Source organism: Gymnodraco acuticeps, unplaced genomic scaffold, assembly GCF_902827175.1.
Source record: "Gymnodraco acuticeps unplaced genomic scaffold, fGymAcu1.1, whole genome shotgun sequence".
Taxonomy (NCBI): Eukaryota; Metazoa; Chordata; class Actinopteri; order Perciformes; family Bathydraconidae; genus Gymnodraco; species Gymnodraco acuticeps.
The window spans coordinates 3,394,879-3,422,677 of record NW_022990558.1 but is presented as its reverse complement, the minus strand read 5'-3'; the positions used below and the strand labels follow the sequence as shown (position 1 = coordinate 3,422,677).

The window sequence follows — 27,799 nt, the reverse complement described above, 5'->3', positions numbered from 1 at the left end:
GCGGGGTGTTGGAGAGCCTGAGCTTTGCCATTGTTGTGTCCCCCAGTGGTGCCGCTGAGTTTGCCTTGATTAAGATAATTAGTGTTTAAGCTGGAGAGGAACAGTAATAGAAGTTATCTCTCTGTTTACCATTAAGTCAAGGCACAGCAGGTGAGGATGGTAATTTTGGGTTATGTCATCAATTTTGAGATTTTTGGTGCCTTAACCACCAGGAGATTAATCAAATATGCAAACAATCATCAAAGTAAAACAGCTTTACACATTCCCCTGGTCCAAGAGTTTAATCTGTGTGTTCGAATACAAATGAGTTGTTATTTACCACAGACTTTCTTCCTCACAACCCTGTTTTTTGCAGAGTGGTGAAAAGTTACTAAGCATATGTTACTTATTTATTGACTTCATGTAAACAAACTGAAGTTCTGTTTACGTTCAGGGTTTGTAAAAAATCCTTTTATTTATTCTTGAGCTCTGAATGCTTTTCTTTACTAATGAAACCCATAAACACAACACATTGTGTAAACGTTTGATATCTGCTCTACGTCCATCCCATAGAGGTATGAAGGGAACTGGAAAGAGCGTTGGAGGCAGGGCCCTGTTACTTCCTATGAAAGTTCCTAAGTGGCGCATGAATCCCAAAATGAGGCAACTGAAGATTCAGAAAGGGGTATTGGGCCCACAGAGCATGTGCACTTGACTTTTCTTAAACCCCGCCTCCAATCTGCAGGCCTTGGCTCAGTCAAATGAATGGAGGAGGAATAACCCTTGATTTGGCTTTTAGCACATTTTACCAATTTTTTTATTATTTTCAACGCTGATTGACAGATACTTCTTTCCCAACCCGAGTCAATGGGAAAAAGTATTGTTGGGTACAAATGACGTCCTGGACTAGATCAGAAATACAGTACTACTGTTTTGCCACAACAAACATTTGCTTCAGCGCCTGCAGCCGGCACACTTCCTAGGGTCTTGATCCATACATTACAAGCTTGTATTCCTATATGCTATGGCTTTTCTGGCATAAACTGCCTTTTCTGCTGCAATATCGGTGGATTATTGTGACACCTTTGGCTGGAATGTGTATTTTTAATTATATTTTTACTTTATTGCTACTTATCCACTACATTTAGCCTTCATACTGAACTTGTTTACGTTGCAATGTCGTTCTGTGATTTTCCAGATTCTACAGATGGCCAGTCCGCCACTGCTCACAAACGTATTAAGATCCAAAGCTTTAGTGCGTTTTGAATCAATGCTGAGTACAGCCAAACTTGACAGTCTCTTCTCGGTGATTGTAGACCGAATGCTTCTCGTTTTTCGCTGTCCCGTTCAAATGACAATCACATTTCCATGCTCGCGCCAGGGCCGGGGGAGGGGTTAATTTACAAGGCTTGCGTCTTGTGCTGCATTCACTTGCACTCGGACATTAGGGTTTTTCTCTCATAAATGTCCGATGAGCCAAAACTTTTCTTTCAAAACAAAGCTGCCAACTGGGGTGGCAGCTTTGCACCACCACCCCTCGCCCTCCATGATCAAGCGGCTTCTCCGATTTTGTTGTCAATGTTTTGACTGAACTTTGTTACTGTTCACATATAAGTAAACATTACGTTTGAATGATTTAGTGAGCTGATGTTATTTTTTTCAAACCACACACCGCATGCTGGCTATTTCAGCACCACGCGCTGTCCACCTACTTATTGATCCACTATCAGCGTCAGTGCACCCCGCTGCCAGACTGTGCCTGTGCTGTGTGTCATTCACTCTCAACATGGATAAAAGTACAATAAGCATTCTTCAGGTGTAGGTAGATTCTCTATTCGGACATTAAAGCCATGTGTGACTGTCGGTCCGATATTGGTAATGTTTAGATGAATTTAGGAACTTCCCCTCGTTTCTATTGGCTCTAACGGTTAAGAAGAGGTGTCAATCACCAAAATCGACCTATGGGTTCCAGAGAAACGGCAAATACACACCAAATGACCCCAGAGGTGGGTTCTTTGTTCTAAACCTCTCTAACAAGGTCACATGTCACTTGTTTTGCATCAATCTTGATACAGGGTACTTATGTGTTATAGTTTGGATTCCTAAAGCTTTTAGTCTACTATCCCATCATTCAAGGCAAGGGTGGTTTTCACTAGAAGTAATGTTTTTTTTTTTTAACAGAACGTTGTTCAATCTGAATTTTTATTTAAAATAAAAACATCTATATTGATTCTGACTTTTCAACATCCAACTCACAGGTGTATCATTGCTTTGAGAAAAAATATTATTAATGTACCCCCTTTTAGAAGTGAAGATATGGTCATTTCTTCTGGGCATGTCATTTTGGAGTCTGAAACCTGAACAACAGGCTCAGGGCTTAACAGGTTAAACTACAGAAACGGCACTAAACAACTCTATTAAGTGTTTCATTGAGAGGCGTTTACTTATTTCGGTGAAACGAATGTGCGTAAAGTTTTCAAAGATGCGGATAGTCTCACCTTGATTCTGGCGCATTGCTTATCGTTTTCTGTTTTATGGATCTATTCTCATCCACCATCTTTGTGTGTGACATAAAGAGTGTAAGAGTCACGTTTCTGAATCGGACACTCTGAGTGGATGCAGTCACAGCCAATCAAGAGTCTGATTCAGAGAGTTACCTGTCAGTTCCGTTGTTTTGTGTACTAAAACGAGAGCCGGTATAATTCCAACCGAGAAAACAAAATAGAAGTTGGAAAACGTTCTTTTGGTGTTTTAGAAGTAAACTGAGGTATGGCAAGGACGTTTACTACAGCTGAGGCTTTGGAGCTGATTTCTCAAGGGGACGATGTTGATGAAAATTCAGACGAATCTGCTCAGCATGCCATGTGTGATTGTGGACATGATATATATCATGTGTAGTCTTCAAAATTGGCAGGACAAAAAACGACAATTCCTGGCAAAACGCCAATGGACACTGCCCATGTTTTGGTGTTGTTGTTTTTTGTTATTGTTTTGTTTCTTTCCGTTAACCATCCAGTGGGAAATAAGTATTTTTTGTGTTTCTCTTAGTATCCTAAACATTAATTATTATGAAGGGCAGACCATCTATTTCTATTTTATTTTTTTTATTTAGAAAGGGGCAGGTCATATAAGATTATTTTCTTCTCCCTGCTCCTTTTCGCTCAATGGTGTGTTTTTAGAGACATGTGTTGTGTACCATGAGCGGAACAAATAAAAAATGAAAATGAGTGACATATATCATTAGCTTAGGTTGTGCTAATTTCTGGGATGTGTAACACTTTATTATACTGTAAAGACAGTACAATTTATAATGCAAAACACAGAAAAATCCTATGTGGGTCTCAGAGGTTTAACATGCAACTCACATGTTAAAGCATAATTAAAAATAATATATGTATTATACATTATAACATGACACTTACAGGTCCAATTCTGAATGCATAGTGACTACTTTTACTTGCATATATATATATATATATATATATATATAAGATCTTGTATAGTATTTTCAAATGGTGTCTATATCTTTACATAAGTAAAATCATTTTTGAATATATCTTTACAACTTTAAATATTACTGACTAAATAAACAACAACAATATTTAAAGATTGGGAGAAACGTGGAAACTCAGCTAATCGGCCTCATCAGGTTTCATTACGATTTAAACAATGGCTCCTATATAAATCTGTTTAATACATCTGTTTTGTAAATTAGTGCTTTTGTTCTCTCTGAATCCCCTTGGAAGCTAAGAGCTTATTATGATTATTATCATTATTAGGGGTTATATATTTGCTTCTGCATGCAACACATACAGTTTCCTTCTGATGAATACACACATCACAGAATAGCTATGCAGCCTTCCTCTATGTGGGCACCACAACGCTCAGAGGCTGATTGTCCCCAGGGAAATGGCTCTAATTTGGACTAATGGAGACAACTGCCTTCACACAGCAAACACTGAGATAGAGATGGAGGAAAGAGAAAGTAGACAAATAACAGGGATTGGGGTAAAGATACAATGCAATTATATTCAATGGACAATGTGGGAGTATGTATCTAATAAATAAATTAAAAACTCACTCTGGAGGGAACACAGGGATGTTAGCCGGGCCGGTTTTTGGCATAGGCGACATAGGCGGTCGTCTAGGGCGCCAGATCTGGGGGGGCGCTGCGCTGGTAGCTCTGGGAGGAAAAAAAAAAAGTTTTGACCGTTGGCGCTCATCCTAATTTTCGGCCTTAATGTAACAACATTCATAATTAAGTAAATGTAACACCCTTTTCACCCCGGTTACACGTGTCATTTGCCGTGTACGATGGGCGCTGCAAGTGATGAAAGTGGGGGATGTTAGCTTATCAGGCGCCCGCAGCTTATCAGTCGCCCGCAGCTTATCAGGCGCCCGCAGCTTATCAGGCGCCCGCAGCTTATCAGGCGCCCGCAGCTTATCAGGCGCCCGCAGCTTATCAGGCGCCCGCAGCTTATCAGGCGCCCGCAGCTCACAGCCAAAGTGAGAGGGAGAGAGAGAGAGGGTGCACCGGTACCGGCGCTGTTGTTGTTATTAGCATCTGGTGCTAGCTTATATTATTATTATTGGTTACATACTTATTTGATTATTAAAACCAATCTTTTTCATATGGGTGTTTAGAGTTGTACCCCCTAGATCTAGTCTCTAGTAATTGTGTGCTCAAAGTGCACCAAATTGAAGCATTTTACTAAAATCTCGCCTAGGGCATCAAATTGGCTAGAACCGGCCCTGGATGTTAGCCTTTGCAGACCGTTTACATGCACTAAAACCTATAGAACAATACAGGAGAAGGAAAACACCAAAAAGCTTAATAGGGCCCCTTTCAAGTGACTAAAGCCTAAAGATTGGAATATTGAATATGTCCATACAACTTTAAATGTTCACGATTAAATAAACCATAAACTATTATAGTTTGGGGAAACATTGAGTAAATGAAATAATGTGTGCAGAAATGTATCTAGTCTGCTTGAAAATTACGATATTTGTGTTTTTCTAACAAAATAATTGTCAGCAATATGAATCTTAATAAATAAAAAATGATATAAGTGTAACTTTCCTGCTATAACTTTCCAGTTATTTTTATAGACTGTGACATTATTGTGATCACACTATAGAGGGCAAAAAAACGTGAACGCATTCCACAGCACTATATCACCTCCTTGTTTCTTGTTCATCAGCTCATTGATCAGCCCTATTGAATTTGTGCTAACCAGGGCTGTGTGTGTGTGTGTGTGTGTGTGTGTGTGTGTGTGTGTGTGTGTGTGTGTGTGTGTGTGTGTGTGTGTGTGTGTGTGTGTGTGTGTGTGTGTGTGTGTGTGTGTGTGTGTGTGTGTGTGTGTGTGTGTGTGTGTGTGTGTGTGTGTGTGTGTGTGTGTGTGTGTGTGTGTGTGTGTGTGGCCCTGCCTTGCTGCTGGTATGGCTGACAGGGTAATTTGTTCTAATGAAATAACGCAGCCATTGTGGACAACAATTAAGGGTAGCTTTCATCCCACTCATTAGGCTGAGTGGAGGAGCACTTTCATTTGCCCACATTCTTAATGATCTGATCTGAAGGACACACCCACTGATTGAATGCATTCCCCCCCCCACACACACACTCACACACACACACACATGCACAGACACAGGTGCCTTTATGGTCACACTAGAAACATTCTTGTTTCGTTTGAATTATTTTTAACGAATCCATCAGAGGAATACAATTAGTTAAAAGATTATGCAGTCCTTTAAAATAAAAAAAGGAAAATAAAAGTTGAACGACTTTCAATACTAGTGCAATGATGCCTAATGTAAATACAATTTTAGAAATTCAATTGATGGTACATGAAATCTTTTATTTAAAATGTGGATATTGTGAACAAAAAGGTATTTTATACACGCATAAAACAGCTGGTAGTCCTCCTATGAGGACTAAACTCGTGACATTTCATAAAACTCTCTTTCAGAAGAAAATGAAAGTCCTCTCTACAGATCCACTGAGCTGTCAGTTTAATGGAACATGACTAAAGTATGTTCATACACAATTTGCTAAATTAAAAAGTTTAGAAGGGTTAGGGTTAGTCAAATATACTGCATATTTATTATCCAAAAATATATCATGCAATACCATATATACTTGTTTTGGCACATGGTAATAAAAAAATAAAAAAAGCCAGTGTGATTCTTGACATATTTTTCATTTTCATTAACTTTGACTGATATGTTAAAGCCTTTCGACTTGTTTTTTCCAAAAAGTTCTATTTAAAATGGAGTGTGTGTAGTTCACAACCCTTTTTCACATTAGAGGTTTCTCAATACTCTAATTTCCCCTCATTGACTCCTATCCTCGACTCCTATCCTCGAGACTTAGTCCCGCCCGCAGGAGATGCGAGCGGAGGACTGAGGAGGGGAACCGAGGAGAGAGGAGGGGAACCGAGGAGAGAGGAGGGGAACCGAGGAGAGTGGAAGCAGCAGGCGGTTAGAGAAATGAGAACTCCTCTCCTCTGAGCGGTCATTTTAAAGAGACGTCCATTAATGATGACAGGAGGCACAGCAGCCCTCTGTCTGATGACAGATGTGTTCATGACCACTTATATATTTACTTTGAATTCATTGACAGTGCGGTATAATGAGACAACAACAGGCTACAGATGCGGACAAATACACACATATATATAAATATATACAATTTCAGAATCAAACAAGTATGAGAGCACTCTCATAATAACGTAACACAATCAGAGACTGGATCCCCCCCCCTCTCTCTGGTCGCTGAAATGGGGAATTGAAATTACGGACCAAAAGTTGTATTTACAAGTATTGAAAGTAAGCATAGGACACCAAACCAACTGAGGCCCGTCTGTCGCATCTACGCACTGTACAACACACACACCTACGCACTGTACCACACACACCTACAGCTCCTAAAGCATAATCAGGCTACAGCCGTTGTGTATTTTATTATGTGAAGCACTAAATGGTCTTAGAAAAATATCGACTCTTTGTTTGTAGATATCTACTATCAATCAATCAATGTTTATTTATATAGCCCAATATCACAAATGTTACATTTGTCTCAGTGGACTTCACAGTTTGTACAGAATATCAGTATGACAATACGATACTAAACTACAGCATACAAATACAGAAAGTAATGTAGGCCTATTATACTGAGGGATATATATTATACACACTGCTCTGCTTTCTGCACGGACCTCACAGCTGTTCTCACTGTAAACATTGTGTCGCGATGAAAGCAGTTACTAAAATAATATGCTGGGGATGCATGCAGAGCTGTCATTGGCTGAGATAAGTCCGGCAGAGTATTGAGAAACCTCTAGGGTGAAGCCCTGTCCACTTTGTCTTTCTCTTGTGACACAAACACAGACACACATACCCCCCACACACACACACAAAGTAACTCTGAGTGGTGCCCTCTACATCCCTCAACTCCGATACTAGCCACATAAACAAAGACACAAGCTATTAAATCATGTATTCATTCTAATTTCCATATATTCTTCACCTCATTTTGACATTTTCATTGATATAAAACCATCAGTCTTTATTAAGTTACTTCTTTTTGAGGCCACTTTCTTTAACTCTGATTAGAGTGCAATTACAGCATGTGTAGTTCTATACAGTATGTACTGTATATGCAACATCCGTGTTTTTGTTGTGGACTTCATCTTCAGGGTTAGTGTTGTGACCTTGCCTTTGCTCTGCTGCCTGCTCCATGTTTATTTATTTATTGAAATAAACAACTTGATTCAAGGTCTAGTTATGGGAAGCACAAGGCTGAGCATTACCATACTGCATGCAAGGTTAGTGCAGCTTCACACAGACATGAGTTCATCCAAAGCTCCACCTGAGCGTCCAATCATCTCGGCTTTTGATACTGATATTTATTTAGTCTGAAGCCAGAAAAATGAATCTAATTCTTAGCGTTATTGTCGTTAATACAGAAGCAGATCTCGGTGTCTGTGTGGGTCTTTATTTAGAAACTTGGACGTTCGGGTCGTGGCTGAACCTGTCTCTGCGGTCGTGCCTTGGGTCTCGTCATGCTGCTTCCCTGATGGCTTCCTCAGGATTGTAGCTGACATCCTCGTGGATTCATCTTCTTATTACAGACACATGCATTTCCTAACATTCGGTCTATATGCTGTCAAATGTATTATCTCTTCGATTTACACACGGCATCTATTGCACGTCTGTCCGTCCTGGGAGAGGGATCCCTCCTCTGTTGCTCTCCCTGAGGTTTCTCCCATTTTTCCCTTTAAACTGTGGGTTTTTCTCTGGAAGTTTTTCCTTGTACGATGTGAGGGTCTAAGGACAGAGGGTCTAAGGACAGAGGGTCTAAGGACAGAGGGTCTGAGGACAGAGGGTCTAAGGACAGAGGGTCTGAGGACAGAGGGTCTAAGGACAGAGGGTGTCGTTTTTCTCATACTGATATTCTGAACAATCGGTGCTGTTGTATTTGCTGTAAAGTGTCTCTACTGGCTATTTTTATTATATGTAGAGCACTTTGGCTCGACCAAAAATCGTTTATAAATGTGCTATATAAATAAATCTTCATTGATTTGATTAGAAACAGAAAGGAAAAACTAGATAGATTTTCTTTCTAAATAAAATGGCCTTGACTTATTTGTCGTATACTTTACATGCATTTCCTATTCTATTACCAATGCACTGTGCTTTGTCTGTAAAAAACTGTAAATCAATGGGTCCATCCCCATGTTTGGCTACTTGATATGTAAACCGTACAGTTAGTTTAACATCTGATATGAAGAAAACAACACAAGATCCAAAGAGAAAATGCTGTGTTAGAGAGTTATCTTTATAGTGTCACGTAGACCACGCTGACTGGCCATGTGGGATAAGAGGCCAATAAATCACCCTAATATGCTGTACAGGTCTGACCCTATTTACTTGTATTCCCATATCTCTACTGTAGAGTCAAGCACATGATAAGGCTTCAAAAGAGAACTTCCCCCACAGCAGATGCTTTAGTGTTTGCCATGTTTAATGTATGAGTGAGAACATTTGTATTTGTCCCACAGTGAAGAATGTAACAGTTTTACAGCAAAGAGGACATTGCAGTTAAAGGGGCCCAATTATACTTGTCGGGGTTTTCCCTTTCCTGTAATGTGTTTGTGTGCATGTAAATGGTCTGCAAAGGCTACAATGCGCTAAAAGCTAAAACACCTCCATTAGACTCCTTTGTTTACTTCAGTAACAAAGTGACATCACTATGTAACACTCACTCTTTTATTAGTGCTCAAACACATTCTACGTGATAGGCTAAGGGGTGGCCATTTTTGACACATCTGTAAGCAGTTAACCAGCTAACCAATGAGAGCAGACTGGGATCTGGTTTTAGACAGAGGGTGAAAAGAGAAGCTGCAGCACCATTAAAGCATGGAAACATGTCACAGAAGAGGCACAACATATACAACTTCAGTATACCATAAGTATTACATATTTAATAATATAGATGCATGGATAATGAATTCATTAAGATTCAAAAAGTCTGAGTATAACTATAGTGTGAGTTGACATCCAAGGTAAGAAATAAGTAGCAGCATTATTAAAGTAAGTAAATATATAAAAGTAGTTAAGTTGCAGCCAGTAGTAATTGTAAAAAAGTACATGTTGCACAGTGTTATTTCACAGCAGTGGTGTTACATGTTTACATTGTGAAGTAGCAGCCAGTCATATATTGCACATAAGCAGTGTCAATAGCCATAAGATCGTGTTTCACCTTATTAACACAAATATGACAAGCACACATTCACCACCGACATCAATGGGCGGAAAGGCGTGGCCATTAGCACCATCACCATGCAGTAATTAGCCAATTAAAATGACGCATGGAGCCAATAAAGACCATAACAGAGAGATGAGAATAGAAACTATAAGCACCAAATGCATGATTAGAGTGTATGGAGCATATCAACAAATGTATGGCAAAGCATAAGCCTTGATGAGCTGTTCCTTCACTTCCAACCCCTCCCCCCTAAATGGAAGCCATATCCTGTTTTAACTGAAAGGGCCCTTGCTTCCACTGAAGAAACTCCAGCTCTGCTCATTTCCAGAGTGGGGAAAGGAAAAGCTCATTAAGATCTGAGATGTGTACTGAGGCATCGCGCTGCAATACACCACAGTAATGTTCATTAACACTGCATAGCCCTCGTCTCCTGTACACACACAGCACTTTATTACCACAACAGAGCAAACACAGCATTAAACAGCATTAGGAGTAAATGGATATTCTATTAATCTCATTGTCGGGTGAAGAGGAGTTGTTAATTCGGAGCGTTGACTGCTTGACCTTTTTCTGTTCTAACAGCGAAGGTCATCATGTTCTAATTATTTCCTCCTATTCCCTCCTTTTCTGTTCCTCCCCGTCCCCTTCTTCTCCCTTCTTGTTTTACACAGCAATTTGGCAAGATTTTGGACGTGGAGATTATTTTTAACGAACGAGGCTCCAAGGTACGTTTCCACACATTCAAGCACACTCTCTCACACGTGGTTTTTCATCTGATTGTGATTATCTCTTTCTCTTCTATCGCAGTCCTCCTCTCACTGTCTTCACTTCTCTTTCTGCTACTAAAAGTAATTACAACTCCCAAACAGTGACACCTGCCTGCAGGCAACTATAACACCTTAGCGGCCTGCCATGCATCGTAACATGCAGCGAATGGATCCCACTTATCTTAACGCTGACGTTAGGATTCACACAGTCTGAAAATACATGCCTCTTTAACTTCTCAATGCCTCTCCTGGAGAACAGTTTAAATCTCAGTACAAACTGTTTGATGAGGTTTTTATATGTTCTTGTTTTTTTGTTATATTCATAATTTGGAGCTTGTGGTTTCTTGTGAGTGCTTACAATGATACAAATACAATAAAACACAACAACAGCATTGTTAGACTAACGAGTCAGTTACAGTAGGTTGCATGATCAGACATCTTCTGATCTTCTGAGATATTGTTGCAGTTCATTTTGAATCAATCACCATAAGGAGATTTATTTTTGCATCTAATTAATACATTATATTGGTTTAACCAAATTGAATAAAACACTGGTTTGAAACAGCTACTGTAGTACTTTAGAACATGTCTTTCTTTTGATTTGTTACCCATCTACTGTATATACTGTACGAATGAAATGAAAGAACATTCATGTAATTGATAACATGCTAAATGAATGAACCAATGTGTAGTTATGGTTATACAGTTCATAGGATACTAAAGTCCAGACGATCGTTCTGAAATCTCAGATGTGTTCGCAAAACTTGTCTTTCCCTTTTTCCTGTTTGAAATGAGCTTCAAGTACATCAGAAAAAAAGACTTTTCATCAATGCAGTTGCTTGACTATGTTGATGGTCAAATAGTGTAAATGTATAATTGAACAGAAACTAGTTCAGTCAGTTAAACACATTGTGAATTTGAGTAATGTTATTCTGCTCAAATAAACCGTTAGCATAGCCGACACCACTTCAATGGAGTTAAATACAAATGTGCTATGAATATATAACATAAGACTAGAAGGCTAAAAACCCACAAAATGTACTTTTCTCTGCTCATCTCTGGGTAAAAAAATGGAATGTAATTATGTTGAATGCTTTGTTGTCAAGATAGCATACCAACTAAGCTTAGTTACCAAGATAGAAGATAGCGTAACAATTGCGTTTAGTTACCAATATTTCGTACCAACTAAGTTTAGTAGTCCAGATACAGCCTGCTCAGATACAGCCCGTCCAAAAAACGACCAAATAGGTCGATTGTTCAGCAGCTTATTACGACCTATAGTCCCGTTTTAAAGTTTAGCACCTCTAGTGGTCGTGTAAGAAACAACAATTTGCGACATATGCTCCCGTTGATAGAATAGTTTGGCCATTAAAATGCTTTTTGATTTGATTTCTAGCGAGAAGTGTATATTGTACTTTCTTTGATAAATATTACGAAGATTATTTGAGGTCTCGTCAGGAGAACGTTAATATACTACGTCTTTCCCCACAGCGTCCATGTAAAGTTGGCGTCAACCCTCACAGGGTGAAAATAGTATTTCCGGTCTCGAAGTTTTCATAATAAAACCGGAAGTATTCCCCTCACTGTCAAATGATTGGACAGTGATATATCTGCCGTACTCATCCACTAAAAAACATAAGTTATTCTTGTTAATTACACAACATTGATTGGTTTAAAATGTGTACAATGCTTTTGTGTTTTTAACCTTCGATTCGGAGAAACAAATGGAGTTGGGAGTTTAGGATGGCCGAAGACACTACACTACCCATAATCCTCAACTATCGTTTGGGACTACAACATCCGCTTTGCTTGACAAACCCAGTGATTAGTCCTCAAGCTCTGTGATTGGATGTTGGAGTGGCAGTGCACCAAGGTTACGCCGAGCGCCAAACAGCTCTTTGAAATGGAATGAAACCACGGCAGACTATCCAAAACTGGACTCGAACCCCCCCCCCAGAACTACACATGCTGGCTATTGTGTTTCGCAACATGTTCTATGGCACGTCTCTACTGGGAATTGTAGTTTTAAAAGACGTTTTCGTTTTTCCCATAATTAGAAAGTGCCAGTATTAAACTGTGTACACTGGTGTTATCAAATGTAAAACATATCATTAATAAATGGATGAAAATTGCTTGTGTCCATAATGGGCAGCATTAATGTATGAGTTGGAGGACTTGTTGTCCAGACAGCATTCCAACTACACTGTCCTTTCTCTCTTAACACATCTTGTTTACATTCAGTGCATCAGTTGTGTCCAATTCCATAGAACACTAATTGTTTACCTATGATAAAGAAAAGAAAGCCTTAGAAGGCATTAGGGTTAAGTGAGGGAACATATCTACATGTGGTTACAAAATGTCAGAAGGATTAATTTTGCTTATATATATATACTGTAATAAGTTCCTCCTCTCAAGAGCAGACCTATGTGTTAGTAATGCACAGAGGAAGGCAGTGCATCCTGTGTATGTAGTAGAGATCACGTTGCTGGGTGCTGTCCATATTTATTATCAGGTGAAAATAGTGAGTGAATTTGCTGCCTCCACACAATAACTCATCAATGACAAAGGAGTAGTGAGAGCCAGCACCACACTTGAAGGTAGAGCTTTCCTTTTAAGTCAAAAGGGAATAGCTGGGACATTTCCATGACTCTTTTGTTAAAGAGATGTTTAATCTCAATGAGACCTATCCTGGTTGAATAAAGGTTCAATCAAAAAATATTTAGACAAAATGGACCAAACATTACACTGGTAACAAGTTCTTCAAAGTCTTCTAGGGTTCCTCAAGGATTTTGGAAATGCTACCGTTTGTATTTGTAAACACTAGAACCAGAATCGAAGTTATAGAAGGGGCATCTTAAAGGTGGACTGACAGCTGGCTGAAGCTGTGAAATGTCGACCCCCATTACCTAGATTTGGATTCAGAAGACAGAACTTTAAAGTCCTTCCCATTAACTTCATCAATCGGAGGACACGAGTTTATGCGGTAGGACACATTTGTGAGAAGCTTGGCCTGTATTAATCTCAGGACACTTTTATCTTTTTGAGTTTCTTGGTTGCTTCCTAATGCAGTTTCCAATGATTATTAAGAGTGCATTGAATACACATATTAAAGCATTCTTCATGTAGAAAACGCTATCAACAAGTGCTGAAGAACAAATCTGATGCACTTCCTTACGTTTTCCAAAGGATATTATAGTGTCAGTCTTTGCAAGAAAGAGAGAGTGAGTGGAACTTTTATAGCACAACCACACAGGGATTGACACCCAGCCAGGTCTTTTGGAACACAGAGAACCGGAGAACATGCTGGCATCAAATATCCTATAAAGGCCTCTGTGTCTTTTGGAACCATACACTTTCTGTTAGAAGAGATGCACTTCCTGTTGGCCTCAACAGCGGCTCGAGCAGTTATAGTGTCTCTGAAAAAAAAAAAATCCAATGTGGTTGGAGAGTTGACAAAAACCGTGCAAGACACACGAATAATGTTTCGTAGCATAAAAGAAAGTATCTCCTCCCTTGTGTAATTGTTTTAACATTTTGTAGTCATTTTTCTAGTCAACCGCTTTTGTTTCTTGAACCCCTCCTCACGTTTTTGAAAATGTTTTGCTGTGTCCTGACATCTCAGCATTACACCTATACATTGTCAAAGTAACTGATACAGCCAATAGCTGGAGTTTCAAAAATACAACCCAAGTTGTAATAAACAGTTTTTCTGTATGTTAAACATTGCGGTTACAAATCACAAAAGATCCAAATCTTTTTTTAAGGCAATTCAAAATATTCTGACAGTCATTGCAGATGTATTTGCTGTAAGAATAAAGTGCAATCTTTCTACTTGTCCATATCACTAAGTGTGATTAAACTGGTGCGTATGTCTCTTTACAAGTTCATTAAGTAAGAATTTCGAATTGAGGCTGCAGTTAAAGTTCAATACCACTAATCAGGGAGAATGAAACATTTAACATAAATCCCTTCTCAGAGGCAGTCATTCATGATAGCAGAGATGATTCTTCAGCTCTCACTCTCTGCCTGCTTTAGGCTCATTGACAAGATAGATGAGGCTTTGCGCTTTAGAGTTTGGAGGCATGTTTTAACTCGTATGGGCTTTTTGAGTGAGCTGCATCTCCAGGCCCAGTCTGAGACACAGACAGGGCCTCATGAGCGAGCTGCGTCCTGGGGCTCAGAGCCAAAGATTCACGGCTGAATGATGCCGTGGAGAGTGTGATTGTATGGCACTTATCTGCTTTTCCACAGGGCCAAGTGCACCCTACAGCAAACACAGCCGCGCACACACACATCTCACACTCCATTGTGTGTGGAGACTTCCATCTGCTGATTCAATTAGGTTCAGATTGTTCTGTAAATGCATGTGCAGCAGAGTCTGGAATGCTAGAAGGAACAGTGTCATGGGACATTCTTATGTAATAAGATGTAATATAATGTAGTAGAATGTAATCAAAATGCGTTCAGTGTTGCATCTAATGTTAAAAGAAAATACTGTGAGCAAACCAAGATTCATATGCCCTAGAAAATTGCATAAATAAGGGTGTCAGAGTTAAGCAAGGGGCTCCTCCCAGGTATGCACACAGTGAGACATCCTACAGTTGGGAAATGACTGAAGTCAGGAGTCAAGATAGTGTGATCGCGTTGAATATCTTGGACAAAAATGGGATGAGGAACATAGTCATCCTCCTAATGTCAACCAATGCAAACAAGTGTTAAAAAAAACAAACATTGTTAAATCAGTACGACTTCAGTCTTCTGAAGAAGTAAAGTTCTACTCTCTGATTGCCTCAAACTAATTATTATAAACTTGTTAAGACTGTAATAGCTATCAAATATTAGCTAAGTTAAAGTGTTCCTATCATGCTATATTTGAAACACATATTGTAGGGCCATACCTATAAAACATGTCTGCAAAGTTTTTTTTTCAAAATACCAAACAGATCATGCATTTTAGCCATGCTTCATTTCACTCTATTTGCTCTTTTTTAGCCCTGTCTTTGCATGAGCTGCAGCTGACCTCCTTTGCAGGGGGGCGTGGCACGAACGTCATGTTACCATGCTGTTACCATGCTGTTACCATGCTGTTACCATGCTGTTACCATGCCACGGCAACCTCTCATTCCCCTTATAGGTGGAGCGTTGCCCATGTAGGCGGAGCGTCGCCGCCCACTATTCCGGGCTGACGTCTGGTCGGATGGAATCTGTATCAGTCTGTATCCGCTCGTTGTAGCCCCGTTTTTAAAACATTTGGGTACGGAGGAAAAGAGAGAGGGTTGTGTTTTCTGGAACACCGGGGACACATATTCATGTATAAAAGACGTACAAAAGTGCATTTTGCATGATAGGTCCACTTTAAGGTGTTTGTGTAGAGGTTCCCTACGTGCTTGAAATTGTCGCATAGCAGTGCACTCACTTTGAACTTGATTGCCCTGACCTTTCAACATGCAACCAATCAAGTGACAGGTGTATGTAGCGGCACAAGCTAGCACAGAGGTAACTCTAGAAAAGGAACATAACTAGCTGTTTGACCTTGTGACTCTGCACCCAAACATTGTGGTAAGCAAAGAGCAAATGACGTATCATGTGAATGCAGGTTTACCCTACAGCTGCCTTCATGTGACAAGCACTGAAACGGCTCTGTGCTGACGTTGCCATGGAGAGGGCGGTGCAAACAGATTAAACCAAAGCATTAACTGGCGTCTTGCAGCGCTTGAAATGTACCCAGAGGTAACAAAACGAAATGTAACTAGGTGTTTTCACAGCTGGACTTTGCGCCCAACCTTGCAGGGAGCAAAGACCTAATTGTGTTTCATGTGAAAGCAGCTTAACCCTAACCCTTTTTATCCTACAACAGGAAATAATATGTATGTATGATGAGGACTGCTATCTGTGGTTTGATGTCCTGTTAACCAAACCCCCCTGACTGTAACTCCAGCTTTATTTCTCATGTCTAACCAGCCTGACGTCTCTGGCCTCTGCTTCTGGATCTGTAGCTCCTTCCTGACCTGCAGCTCTCTCATCTGTGCTTTGTGTCTCTTTTCTCCTCTCTTCTTTTCCCCATTTGTTATATCTTTTCATTTCTGGACTCCGCTTCCTTTTGTCGCTTGATTTCCAACCCCACCTCCTGGCCACTGCAGGGCTTTGGGTTTGTAACATTTGAAACGAGTGCAGATGCTGACCGTGCGCGGGAGAAACTAAATGGTACAATCGTAGAGGGACGCAAAATAGAGGTGCCTTCCTTTTCCTGTCACTTCTTACCTCTCCCCCCCCCCCTTTTCTTTTTTAACTCCTCCCCAGACTCTTTCTTTCCTTTCTCTGCCTGCCTGACGTTTCCTGCAATTCCCCCTCTTTTCCCTCTCTTCCTCCGCTCCTTTCTCTCCTCTCTCCTGCCTGCTGCACCTTGAACGCTGCATGCTGAACCCTGATCCGTAAGTGCGTGTGACAAAGAGAAAGACAGACCTATTCAGTGTGTGTGAGTGTGTTGCGGTGTTATTTTCTTTTACTCAAATGGTGAATTCTACTTTGCTCATGATGGATTTGTGTTTGTCGCTGTGGCATGTGCATGAGATCACAAAGGGTTTTGATTTGAGTCAGAACATAAACTCTTTCAAAATGGCAATCAGTGATCTGCCAGTGAGTCTTACACTTTACTAAGGTTACCAAGACGTTTTATTGTTTTATTAAAGTCCATTTAGAGTTCCATGTTGATGTCACCATCCTCTCGTTGGGTCTGTTTTATGTTTTCCATTGTAACGTATCATCTAGGAACCTTATAGCTTTGTATAGATACAAATATGTTATATTTTATCACTTTATACAATTATTAACATTCATTAGCCCACATGCAGCGTCCTAGCCTCTTAAAAATGTAATTCAAACAGTTATTGACTATTTTATCCTGTGCAATGAACGGATATTATATTGTAAGAGCAGTACTGTTGGAAACATTACAAATCCTGACATGACATTTAGTAACTGCGAAAACAATGTGATTATCATTGTGTTCCCCTATGTTAATGGAGCAAAATGTACAACGTAACCTATGATATCCAAACTCCTTGCAGCTCAACCTGCAAGGGGGTCAGGTGTAAACCTCTATTGGGAAATGATTAGCAAAATAAACGATGCCCTAGCTGTGTGTGTAATGTTTAATATGGCCTGTTTGCTATCTTAATTAGCCAGCACCGAGGTACATGACATATTAAACTACACAACAGTGGCTGTACATAAAACATCACACTGTAAACTGTTGTAGTCCTCACTGTTTTGTGGCCTTGCACATTAACCTCAGTTATTTTGTGGCAATTACAAACATAAAAATGTAAATCTTGTGGAACTTTTCAGGGTTTTACAAACTGCAATGTCTTTGTGCATTCATACTTCAATGGTTGTCTTATTTATTTTGTATGATGTTGTTGAAAGGGGTATTCACAACATCACACTGCATGTAGCATTACTTGCTGAAATGATCACAAAAGAAGCATGGCATGACAAGTTGTGTGGATTATCGTGGAATATCAACAATGTGTGCACAGTTGATGTCTTCTGTGTGTGACCGTGTGTGCAGTGTGTGTGTGTGTGAGTTGGTATTTATCACTATTTGGGGACACCAATCTGTTAACACAATCACGGCATAGGGACGTGTGTGTGTGTGTGTGTGTGTGTGTGTGTGTGTGTGTGTGTGTGTGTGTGTGTGTGTGTGTGTGTGTGTGTGTGTGTGTGTGTGTGTGTGTGCTCTCACTCTAACTGCTGTCTGTGTGCTGACAGGTCAACAATGCCACAGCCAGGGTAATGACCAACAAAAAAGTGGCAAACCCTTATACAAACGGTAAGACATTTTTCAATTCCTCCAGGTTTATTTTAATTGTCTCTTTCCTTTTATTTCTCCCACTTTTATGGCTTCTTCTCTTACTCGTAGTTTCCCTTTATTTTCTTCACTCTGTCGTTTGTTTTCTCCATCATTGTATTCCACTGCCAGTGTCGGACCTGGCTACATTACAGAGCAACAGATTTGATGGTTGTATGAAAGAAGTAAATCATTATGATCAAATGCTACCCATTGAGCCAGGAAACAAAAAGCTGCAAATGGAAGATAGATTGCTCATTCTGCCTTCATACACACAGAGTTATCACACGTTTGATTCATGGCATCAATATTTGTCAGAGAGGTAGTCGATTTGGTTTGAAATATCACGCAAATAGCAGAGTGAAATATTTTCCTACTCGGCAGGGATAATAAGGAATAGGAAATACAGGGAATAGAGCCAATAAAAAAGAGCCAGGATTCGGAAAGAGAAGGCTCTTTAGAGTTTCTCTCCTCCAGCTCTCTCACGGAGCGTCATTCATGTGGATGGAATGAAAGAGTGGAGTGGGGAGAGGGATACACGTAATAGATGTTGAAGAGCAAGAGAAGCAAAAAAGAAGAGGGGCTGGACCAACACAGGAATTAATTAAATGGCCAGACATGTCAGCAGCTCCACACACACACACACACACACACACACACACACACACACACACACACACACACACACACACACACAGAGAGAGAGAGATGGACGGACACTTCCATCTTGTTTGAGGATGCAGAGAAAGGGAGAATGGGCCCCAAAGGGTTTTTCATTCGTCACTTTCATTAGGCCCAAAGTAAGAATACACGCAAAAAAATCGAACACAAACACAAGCATATTTCCTCCCAGTTCTTCTCTCTGTTTCTCAGTTCTAGTCAATCTGCTTTATTGGCTTTAGCAGTGTTTGAGCAAACTGTTGCCAAACCAAAAATTGGTTTGGCAACAGTTTGCAAGTACAGTTTTTACTTGTTTACTTACAACAAGTAATAAAAAAGAGGCACATTTGAATGACATGTAAGGTCAAATAATGATAACCACAGCGGGACAAACAAGAAAAAGAATAAAAGACCCCAGTTGCTTCCAGATTTTTAAACAAGATGACACCATATCTTAAGATTCACTCTGCCATCTTTTGTTATTCTTTGCCATTGCTAAAATGGTGCTTTGGTTGTCACTTCCCCAGTACATGCCTTTAACCACTAAAGGAAGACACTAATGTATTATACTTATAACAAGATATAACTAGCAATATATGATGAAATGCTCCGTTAGATAAACGTATTGAGAATTAAAAATAGAACTATGGTCAGAGCTTTTGAAAGTATATAAACATTATCCTTTGTATCCAGTTACAGTCAAGGTTTAACAAAAGTGCTGCATTATTAAATGCATGACAGACTAGCCAATCATCAGAGACACCCACATCTGTCTTGTGACATGTTGTGTCTCTATGTGACTTTCATTTTATTAAAACCTTACAAATTGTACACTGGTGTACCCAACAGTTGATACTATTCCTAAGTGTTAAATATTTAATAGTAACAGCAATCATAAAACTTCCATCAGGCAATAGTTATGCAAAATTGTATCTTGAAATGCAGCATTTTGATGCAACATTTTTGAAGAGATAGCATCTATCCATCATGGGCTATTCAAGCTCCTCAAAGGGTACATGTTTGTGAATTGTTAACAATAAGTGAAACAAAAGAAACAGATTAAGAAACTCACAATGCAATGCCCTGTTGGATGGACAAATACTCAAGTAAAGGCTATAATTCCTTCCTAAAAGGGAAAATATAATAGTATAGTCAATCTGAAGGTTTGTGTATGAACACAGGCATGTACAGTTTTCTAACATTGTGTGTCTCCTGCAGGCTGGAAGCTGAATCCAGTGGTCGGAGCGATGTACGGTCCTGAGTTCTATGCAGGTAAAGAATCACACAGTTCTGAAAAGAAGAATGCATTGCAAAACAAAACAGTATTGTACTATAGAATCCTTCTACTGCTCGGATTTTATACCCTCCCCTTCATTTGTATTAGTTATTTTCTTCCCTATGTATTGCTGTGTGTGTGTGTGTGTGTGTGTGTGTGTGTGTGTGTGTGTGTGTGTGTGTGTGTGTGTGTGTGTGTGTGGTGTTGTGTGTGTGTGTGTGTGTGTGTGTGTTGTGTGTGTGTGTGTGTGTGTGTGTGTGTGTGTGTGTGTGTGTGTGTGTGTGTGTGTGTGTGTGTGTGTGTGTGTGTGTGTGTGTGTGTGTGTGTGCGTGTGTGTTGTGTGTGTGTGTGTGTGCACAGTTTGAAGTGGCAGCTTGGTTTCATTTGGTAGAAGTGCTGAGACTGTCCGCTCGCTGTAACTGCTCGACTTTTTGCTCATTAGTCTGAAAACTGTTCGTTCCCAGACAGGTTTATAGCACTCCTCTAAATAACCAGCGCGACAAAGAGAGGCCATCCATCTCTTTTATTTCTCCTTCCCTCTCTCCCTGCTTCTCTGCCTCCGTCCCTCCATCCCACCATATATCCCGCCAACCAAACAGCCACCTCAGACGACCTCCAAACCCTCCATCACACTGCTCCACGCTCCACTGCCCCATTCATTGGTGTGTGTGTGTGTGTGTGTGGGTGTATGTGTGTGTGTGTGTGTGTGTGTGTGTGTGTGTGTGTGTGTGTGTGTGTGTGTGTGTGTGTGTGTGTGTGTGTGTGTGTGTGTGTGTGTGTGTGTGTGTGTGTGTGTGTGTGTGTGTGTGTGTGTGTGTGTGTGTGTGTGTGTGTGTGTGTGTTGGAATACAAATACATGTATAGTCACACATTAAGATTACATGTCTATAAGGTGCATTCAAGTTTAATACTTGGCAAATCATTTTTTCCTTCTTTCCTTTCAAGATAAGTTATTAATAATCACTCAGTCATGCTAGCTTTAAAACATTTTACAAATACACCTTCAACATTTCAAGAGCGCTAAAGTGTCTGAAAATAACACAATTATAAAATACGTTTGAAATAGTTTCAAAATATTCTTCATACCCATGTTACTTATATTTGCATTTGTCATTAATTGTCAGCATTGATGTTTTGAACTGGTAAAATGCTGAGAAAGCTAACTCTCCTGTTTTCTGTGTGGGGAGGCAGGGGGTTTCAGTAATTATTTTAACTGTTAAAAGTTACAAGATTTCCCCAAAAATATAAGACCAAACAGCAAAACACAATCGTCATACAGGTAGAGAATGCTTCCTTCTTTTTATCAGTATTATTTTTGGTAAAATGTCCAAACAATTATGATTTCAGGTATAAACAGTTTCTGTGCAGCTGTATTTTTCCATGGCAATATTCAAGGCAACTAACTAGTCCTTTTTAAAAGCATCAATAAAAGTGTGCCAACCATATGCCACCCTTTCCCCAGGAGGAGGAATGGAGGGATAAAGGATGGAAAACTAGGACAACTACACAACAGAAAATAGGAAAACTCATCCATGCCTGTATTATTCTTTTTGTACATCCCTTCTTCTTATTACACTCATTCACCCGGACACATGCAGTACAGTATATCTCTCATCCCTGTCTCTCCCCTCCACCATATGAAAAATGAAAAATCCCCACCTGTAAGTGAAAGTGCGTGGGATTTCTTCTGGAATAATTATGAGTGCATTTAATCTAGTTTGGGGAGGGAGTAAAGCAGGATGTAAAGGGGGACGTAAGACCGATTAATCACCCTTCATCAGACGGCTTTCCCAGCACCCATCAGCTGAATCGGCCCCCATAAATCCAGCCCGCTGACAGTGCACTCCATCTCCATTGCCGGGCGCGGCTACAGGTTTATTGTGCGCAAATCCCATTCAGAAGAATGACGGATGACCTCCACATGCATACACACCCATGCTCACACACTCAAGAATACCCGTATGTAGGAACACATGCAATCATTTAGGAGCGGATGGACAGTCTGTCTGATATCACCAAATAACCACACTCAGATAGTTACACACTTCAACACATGGATACTATGAGTTCTCAGGTAAATATGCTGCCCTAAAAATATGCTGCCCTAACATACCTTACCTTTCGACGCGAGTCGAGTCGAGTGGACAGTCCATCGGTTTCCTGCTGAGAACTATGGCCTCAGATTTGGAGGTGCTGATCCTCATCCCAGCCGCTTCACACTCGGTTGCGAACCGATCCAGTGAGTGCTGAAGGTCGCAGACCGATGAAGCCATTAGAACCACATCATCTGCAAAAAGCAGTGGTGCAATCCTTAGTCCACCAAACTGCAGACCCCCTCCCCCACGACTACGCCTCAAAATCCTAACCATGAATATTACAAACAGGATTGGTGACAAAGCGCAGCCCTGGCGGAGGCCAACCCTCACCGAAAATGGGTCCGACTTACTGCAGAGGACCCGGACACAGCTCTCGCTTTGGGAGTACAGAGATTGGATGGCCCTGAGTAAAGACCCCCTCACCCCATACTCCTGCAGCACCTCCCACAGTAACTCCCTGGGAACTCGGTCATACGCCTTCTCCAAGTCTACAAAACACATGTAGACCGGATAAGCGTACTCCCAGGCCCCCTCCAGGATCCTTGCGAGAGTAAAAAGCTGATCCGTCGTTCCACGACCAGGACGGAATCCGCATTGTTCCTCCTCAATCTGAGGTTCGACAATCGGCCTGACCCTCCTTTCGAGTACCTTAGAGTAAACTTTCCCGGGGAGGCTGTCGTGTGATGCCTCTGTAATTGGCACACACCCTCTGATCCCCCTTTTTGAAAAGGGGAACCACCACCCCGGTCTGCCACTCCTTCGGTACTGTTTCCGACTTCCACGCAACGTTGACGAGACGAGTCAACCATGACAGTCCCTCAACACCCAGAGCCTTCAGCATTTCTTGGCGGATCTCTTCCACCCCTGTGGCTTTGCCACTGTGGAGTTGTTTGACTACCTCAGTGACCTCCCCCCGGGAGCTTGGTGTTGATCCCCCGTCATACTCCAGCTCTGCCTCTAACATAGATGGCGGAGTTGTCGGGTTCAGGAGTTCCTCAAAATGTTCCTTCCAACGCGCTAACACTCCATCAGTTGAGGTCAACAGCGTCCGATCCTTACTGTACACAGCTTGGATGGTTCCCTGCTTCCCCTTCCTGAAGTGTCGGACAGTTTTCCAGAACATTCTTTGGTGAGACCCGAAAGTCCTTTTCTCCAAACTTCTCCCACACCCGCTGCTTTGCCTCGGCCACGGCTGAGTCTGCTGCCCTTCGGGCCTGTCGGTACCTTGCAACTGCCTCGGGAGTCCCCCGGGATAACAAATCCCTGAAGGCCTCCTTCGTCAGTCGGACGGCTTCCCTGACCACCGGTGTCCAACAGGAGGTTCGAGGGTTACCGCCCCTTGAGGCACCTAAGACCTTGAGACCACAGCTCCCTGCCGCGGCTTCGGCAATAGAGGCTTTGAACACCGACCACTCTGGTTCAATGTCCCCAACCTCCACAGGAATGCCCAAAAAGCTCCGCCGGAGGTGTGAGTTGAAGGCCTCCTGAACTTGGGCCTCCTCCAGACGTTCCCAGTTCACCCGAACTACACGTTTGGGCTTACCAGGTCTATCCAGAGGCTTCCCCCGCCACTCGACCCAACTCACCACCAGATGGTGATCAGTTGACAACTCCGCCCCTCTCTTTACCCGAGTGTCCAAAACAAACGGCCTCAGGTCCGATGATACGATAACGAAATCGATCATGGACCTTCTGCCTCGAGTGCTCTGGTACCACGTAAACTTATGAGCATCCTTATGTTCGAACATGGTGTTTCTTATGGCCAATCCATGACTAGCACAGAAGTCCAGTTCAAACCACCACTCCGGTTCAGATCTGGGGGGCCGTTCCTCCCAATCACGCCCCTCCAAGTGTCTCCATCATTGCCCACATGTGCGTTGAAGTCTCCCAGCAAGATTAAAGAGTCCCCTTCAGGAGCCCCATACAGGACTCTTTCCAGGGTTTCCAAGAAGGCCGAATACTCTGAACTGCTGTTTGGGGCATAAGCACACACAACAGTCAGAGTTTTCCCACCCCCCCATAACCCGCAGGCGTAGGGAGGCGACCCTCTCGTCCACTGGGATAAACTCCAACAAAGAAGCACCCAACCGGAGGAAATCAGTTTAAATCCCAGGCCCCGCCAACAGCCCAACACACAATAGTTAAGGGATTCAAAATAGTGCAATAAAAAAAGTGCAAGTCATAAAATGCAAGTAAAATGTAGGTCATACAGTAAGTAAATTCTGTACATGTAAGATCAAATTGACTACATTAATCTTCTACATTTATCCAACATGCAGAATTGGTAGGGGGTGGTCATGGTGAATGAAGGCTCTGCAAAGCCTCAGACAAGATTTGCAGCAACATTTTAACAGTTGCAAGATTTAACTAACTAAATGAACTTCTAAAATCCATGAACTTTCTCTGTTGAAATCTGTCATCGTGAACTGTAACACTTCCTGTAGACCTTTTATACTAAGGAATCCCAGAAAAACAAAATGTTTTCCCCCTGTAATGTAACAAATGTGTAAAATCCACAGAAACAGTGTGTTACTTTTGCGAGTTCAAATACAAATTGTTACTAAAAAGCCCTACTTCCTAAAAGGAAAAGAGGAAATCTGTAATAAAGGCTTAAGGTCAGGTTAAAAAGACGTACACACCACACACATGCATGTATACACACACACACACACACACACACACACTACGATACTCTGGGTCCAAGGGGTGATCACCAATGAGAGTGGAGGTTAGACTTCCTCTAATGTTTTCTTATCATAGATGGATAATGGCCTAGGCCTATTTGAGGTGTGTGTGCGTCACAGAAAGAGATGTGTATGTGCGTGCGTGCATACATACATACGTTCATGTGTGTGTTTTTTGGTGACTGAGTAAAATAGACTGCATGGGCATGAAGGACAATGAGGGAAATGTAATACTGATTGATTGACTGTGTCCTAGACTGAGTATATGCAAAGCAGGACGGTGTGTGTGTGTGTGTGTGTGTGTGTGTGTGTGGTGTGTGTGTGTGTGTGTGTGTGTGTGTGTGTGTGTGTGTGTGTGTGTGTGTGTGTGTGTGTGTGTGTGTGTGTGTGTGTGTGTGTGTGTGTGTGTGTGTGTGTGTGTGTGTGTGTGTGTGTGTGTGTGTGTGTGGGCGTGTGTGGGCGTGCGTGCGTGTCGGTGTGTGCGTTTGGCAGTGGCGTTCTCCAGAACACAACAAATAAGATTAAAATGCAAAATGCAGGCAGGAAAGTAACAAGGCTCTGGCCTTTTTAACATATGCGGGAAAATTTGCAAGTTGGAAGGGCGACCTCACATCGACTCTGGGCTCCGTCATATTGGAGCACCATGATTGGTCCATGGCTGGCCAAGATCTCTTCTTCTTCTTCTTCTTCTTCTTCTTCTTCTTCTTCTTCTTCTTCTTCTTCTTCTTCTTCTTCTTCTTCTTCTTCTTCTTCTTCTCTTCTTCTTCTTCTTCTTCTTCTTCTTCTTCTTCTTCTTCTTCTTCTTCTTCTTCTTCTTCTTCTTCTTCTTCTTCTTCGAGTCCGTAGCAATCTCAGATGTCGTTCTGCCAGTATCGGTTACAGGCCACAGCTGATGTGGTAGGTTCTCAATTCAATTCAATTCAAAACCTTTATTTATCCAGGTAAAATCCCATTGAGATCAATGATCTCTTTTTCAAGGGAGACCTGCAGCAGTAGGTTCCACAAGAAGACATAAAAACATGAACAACAAAAGGACATCAATACAGCAAAATGTACAGGGATTACAATTTACATATTTAACCACATGTACAGGTACCAACAGCATCTGATTGTGTAGCATCCAATCGAGCTTTAAAAACATGTAGTGGTACTAGCTTGGTAATTTTCCATTCTTTTTGCAGACTGTTCCATGTTAGTGGAGCTGCACATCTAAAAGCTTTCTTCCCTAAGACAGTCCTAGCACTTGGCACATTTAATAAAACCACAGCATGCGATCTCAGGCAATAAGTACTTTCAATTCGCAGAGAGATCAGGGAGCAGATATAAGATGGTAGTTTATCCAACATGGCTTTGTAAATGAAAAAGTACCAGTGACTGAGCCTCCGTACAGTAATGGCGCATTTCCACTGCAACGGGGTAGCCCCGTTTAAGCGTCCCTAAGCGTCCTCGCTCAGGCCTCGGGCTGCCTCGCTGGCCGTCCGAGGCCGTGGCGCATTTCCATTACAGTTTAGGACCTGGGGTAGCAACGCAGTGTAGGCGGGGCGATCGGCTTCACATTTCGAGTTGTTCCGTCGAGCTCCCGCTGTATTTGATCATCCCCAATGAGATGAAGGAACGTCGTCACCTCCTCGGTCGACCACGGTATGCTTTTTTTTGACGTTGCCATTTTTGTAGCTCCTCCGTTTACAAAAATGCTGTGTATAAAAATGCTGCAAGCTTGCTTCTAGATATATATGCGACGCTAGGGATGAACTTCGCGCGCGATCTTGTGACGATTCTCTCTGACCAATCAGCAGTCGAGAGTGTTGACGTCACTAGTTCAGCCCTGGCCCTGGTCTGATAGAACCACGATTTTATGAGGCCGGAAAAAGAGGGAAAAAGTACCCGCTAGCCGGTACTAGGCTATATGGAAAGGCCACCAAAAACTGGCCTGGCCGCTTGAGGACGGTTAAGGATGCTTAAACGGGGCTACCCGCTGCAGTGGAAATGCGCCATAAGTGATGGCATAACCGCCTTGGTATACAGGGTACAGTGATGCGTAAGTGCTTTACAATTTGTCACAAATCTCAGTGCACTGTGATACGCAGCATCTAACTTGCTCAGGTAATTGGCAGGTGCATTCATATATAACAAATCACCATAGTCCAGCACAGGTAAAAAGGTCCTGGCCTCAAGCGAGAAACAGGACTTATTTCTTATTTCTGTAAAAGAAACCTAGTCTAACCCTCAGCTTTTTAAGCAGGTTATTGACATGAAGTTTAAAAGTGAGACAACCATCAAGCCAGATACCAAGGTATTTGTAACAGGTAACCACTTCAAGTTGTATTCCTTGTGTAGTTACAATATCTAAAACAGTCTCTGGTGTATTTTTAGCTTTAGCTTTCAAAAAGTGCATTACCTTGGTTTTATCCACATTTAAAAGAAGCTTTAGTTCAGAGAGCTGAGCCTGAATAATGTTAAAAACAGCCTGTGATTTAACAACAGCCTCGTTAATCGAGGGACCTGCACAGTACATAACGGTATCGTCCGCATAAAAATGTAAGGTTGCTCCTTCGACATTTTCACCTAAACTATTAATATAGATAGAGAATAATAGCGGACCTAAAACTGAACCTTGTGGTACACCATTAGTTCTGCCAGGTCTTCTGGACTGCACCGGGGGGCATCGGCACATTCCAGTAGGTTGGACATTGTCTGCACTGATCCACAGCTGCACGTG

At 41.5% G+C, this 27,799-nt stretch overlaps 1 protein-coding gene across 2 annotated transcripts in view; it reads left to right on the top strand.

Annotated features, from left to right (window-relative positions):
- rbfox3a (RNA binding fox-1 homolog 3a) overlaps window positions 1–27,799 on the top strand; it is a 227,843-nt gene that overhangs the window by 163,892 nt on the left and 36,152 nt on the right. For both annotated transcript variants that reach the window (XM_034227530.1, XM_034227531.1), the window contains exons 5-8: window positions 10,420–10,473; window positions 16,656–16,748; window positions 18,286–18,346; window positions 20,243–20,296. In XM_034227530.1, the coding sequence (XP_034083421.1) occupies window positions 10,420–10,473; window positions 16,656–16,748; window positions 18,286–18,346; window positions 20,243–20,296 (262 nt within the window). The remainder of the gene's footprint in view (window positions 1–10,419; window positions 10,474–16,655; window positions 16,749–18,285; window positions 18,347–20,242; window positions 20,297–27,799) is intronic.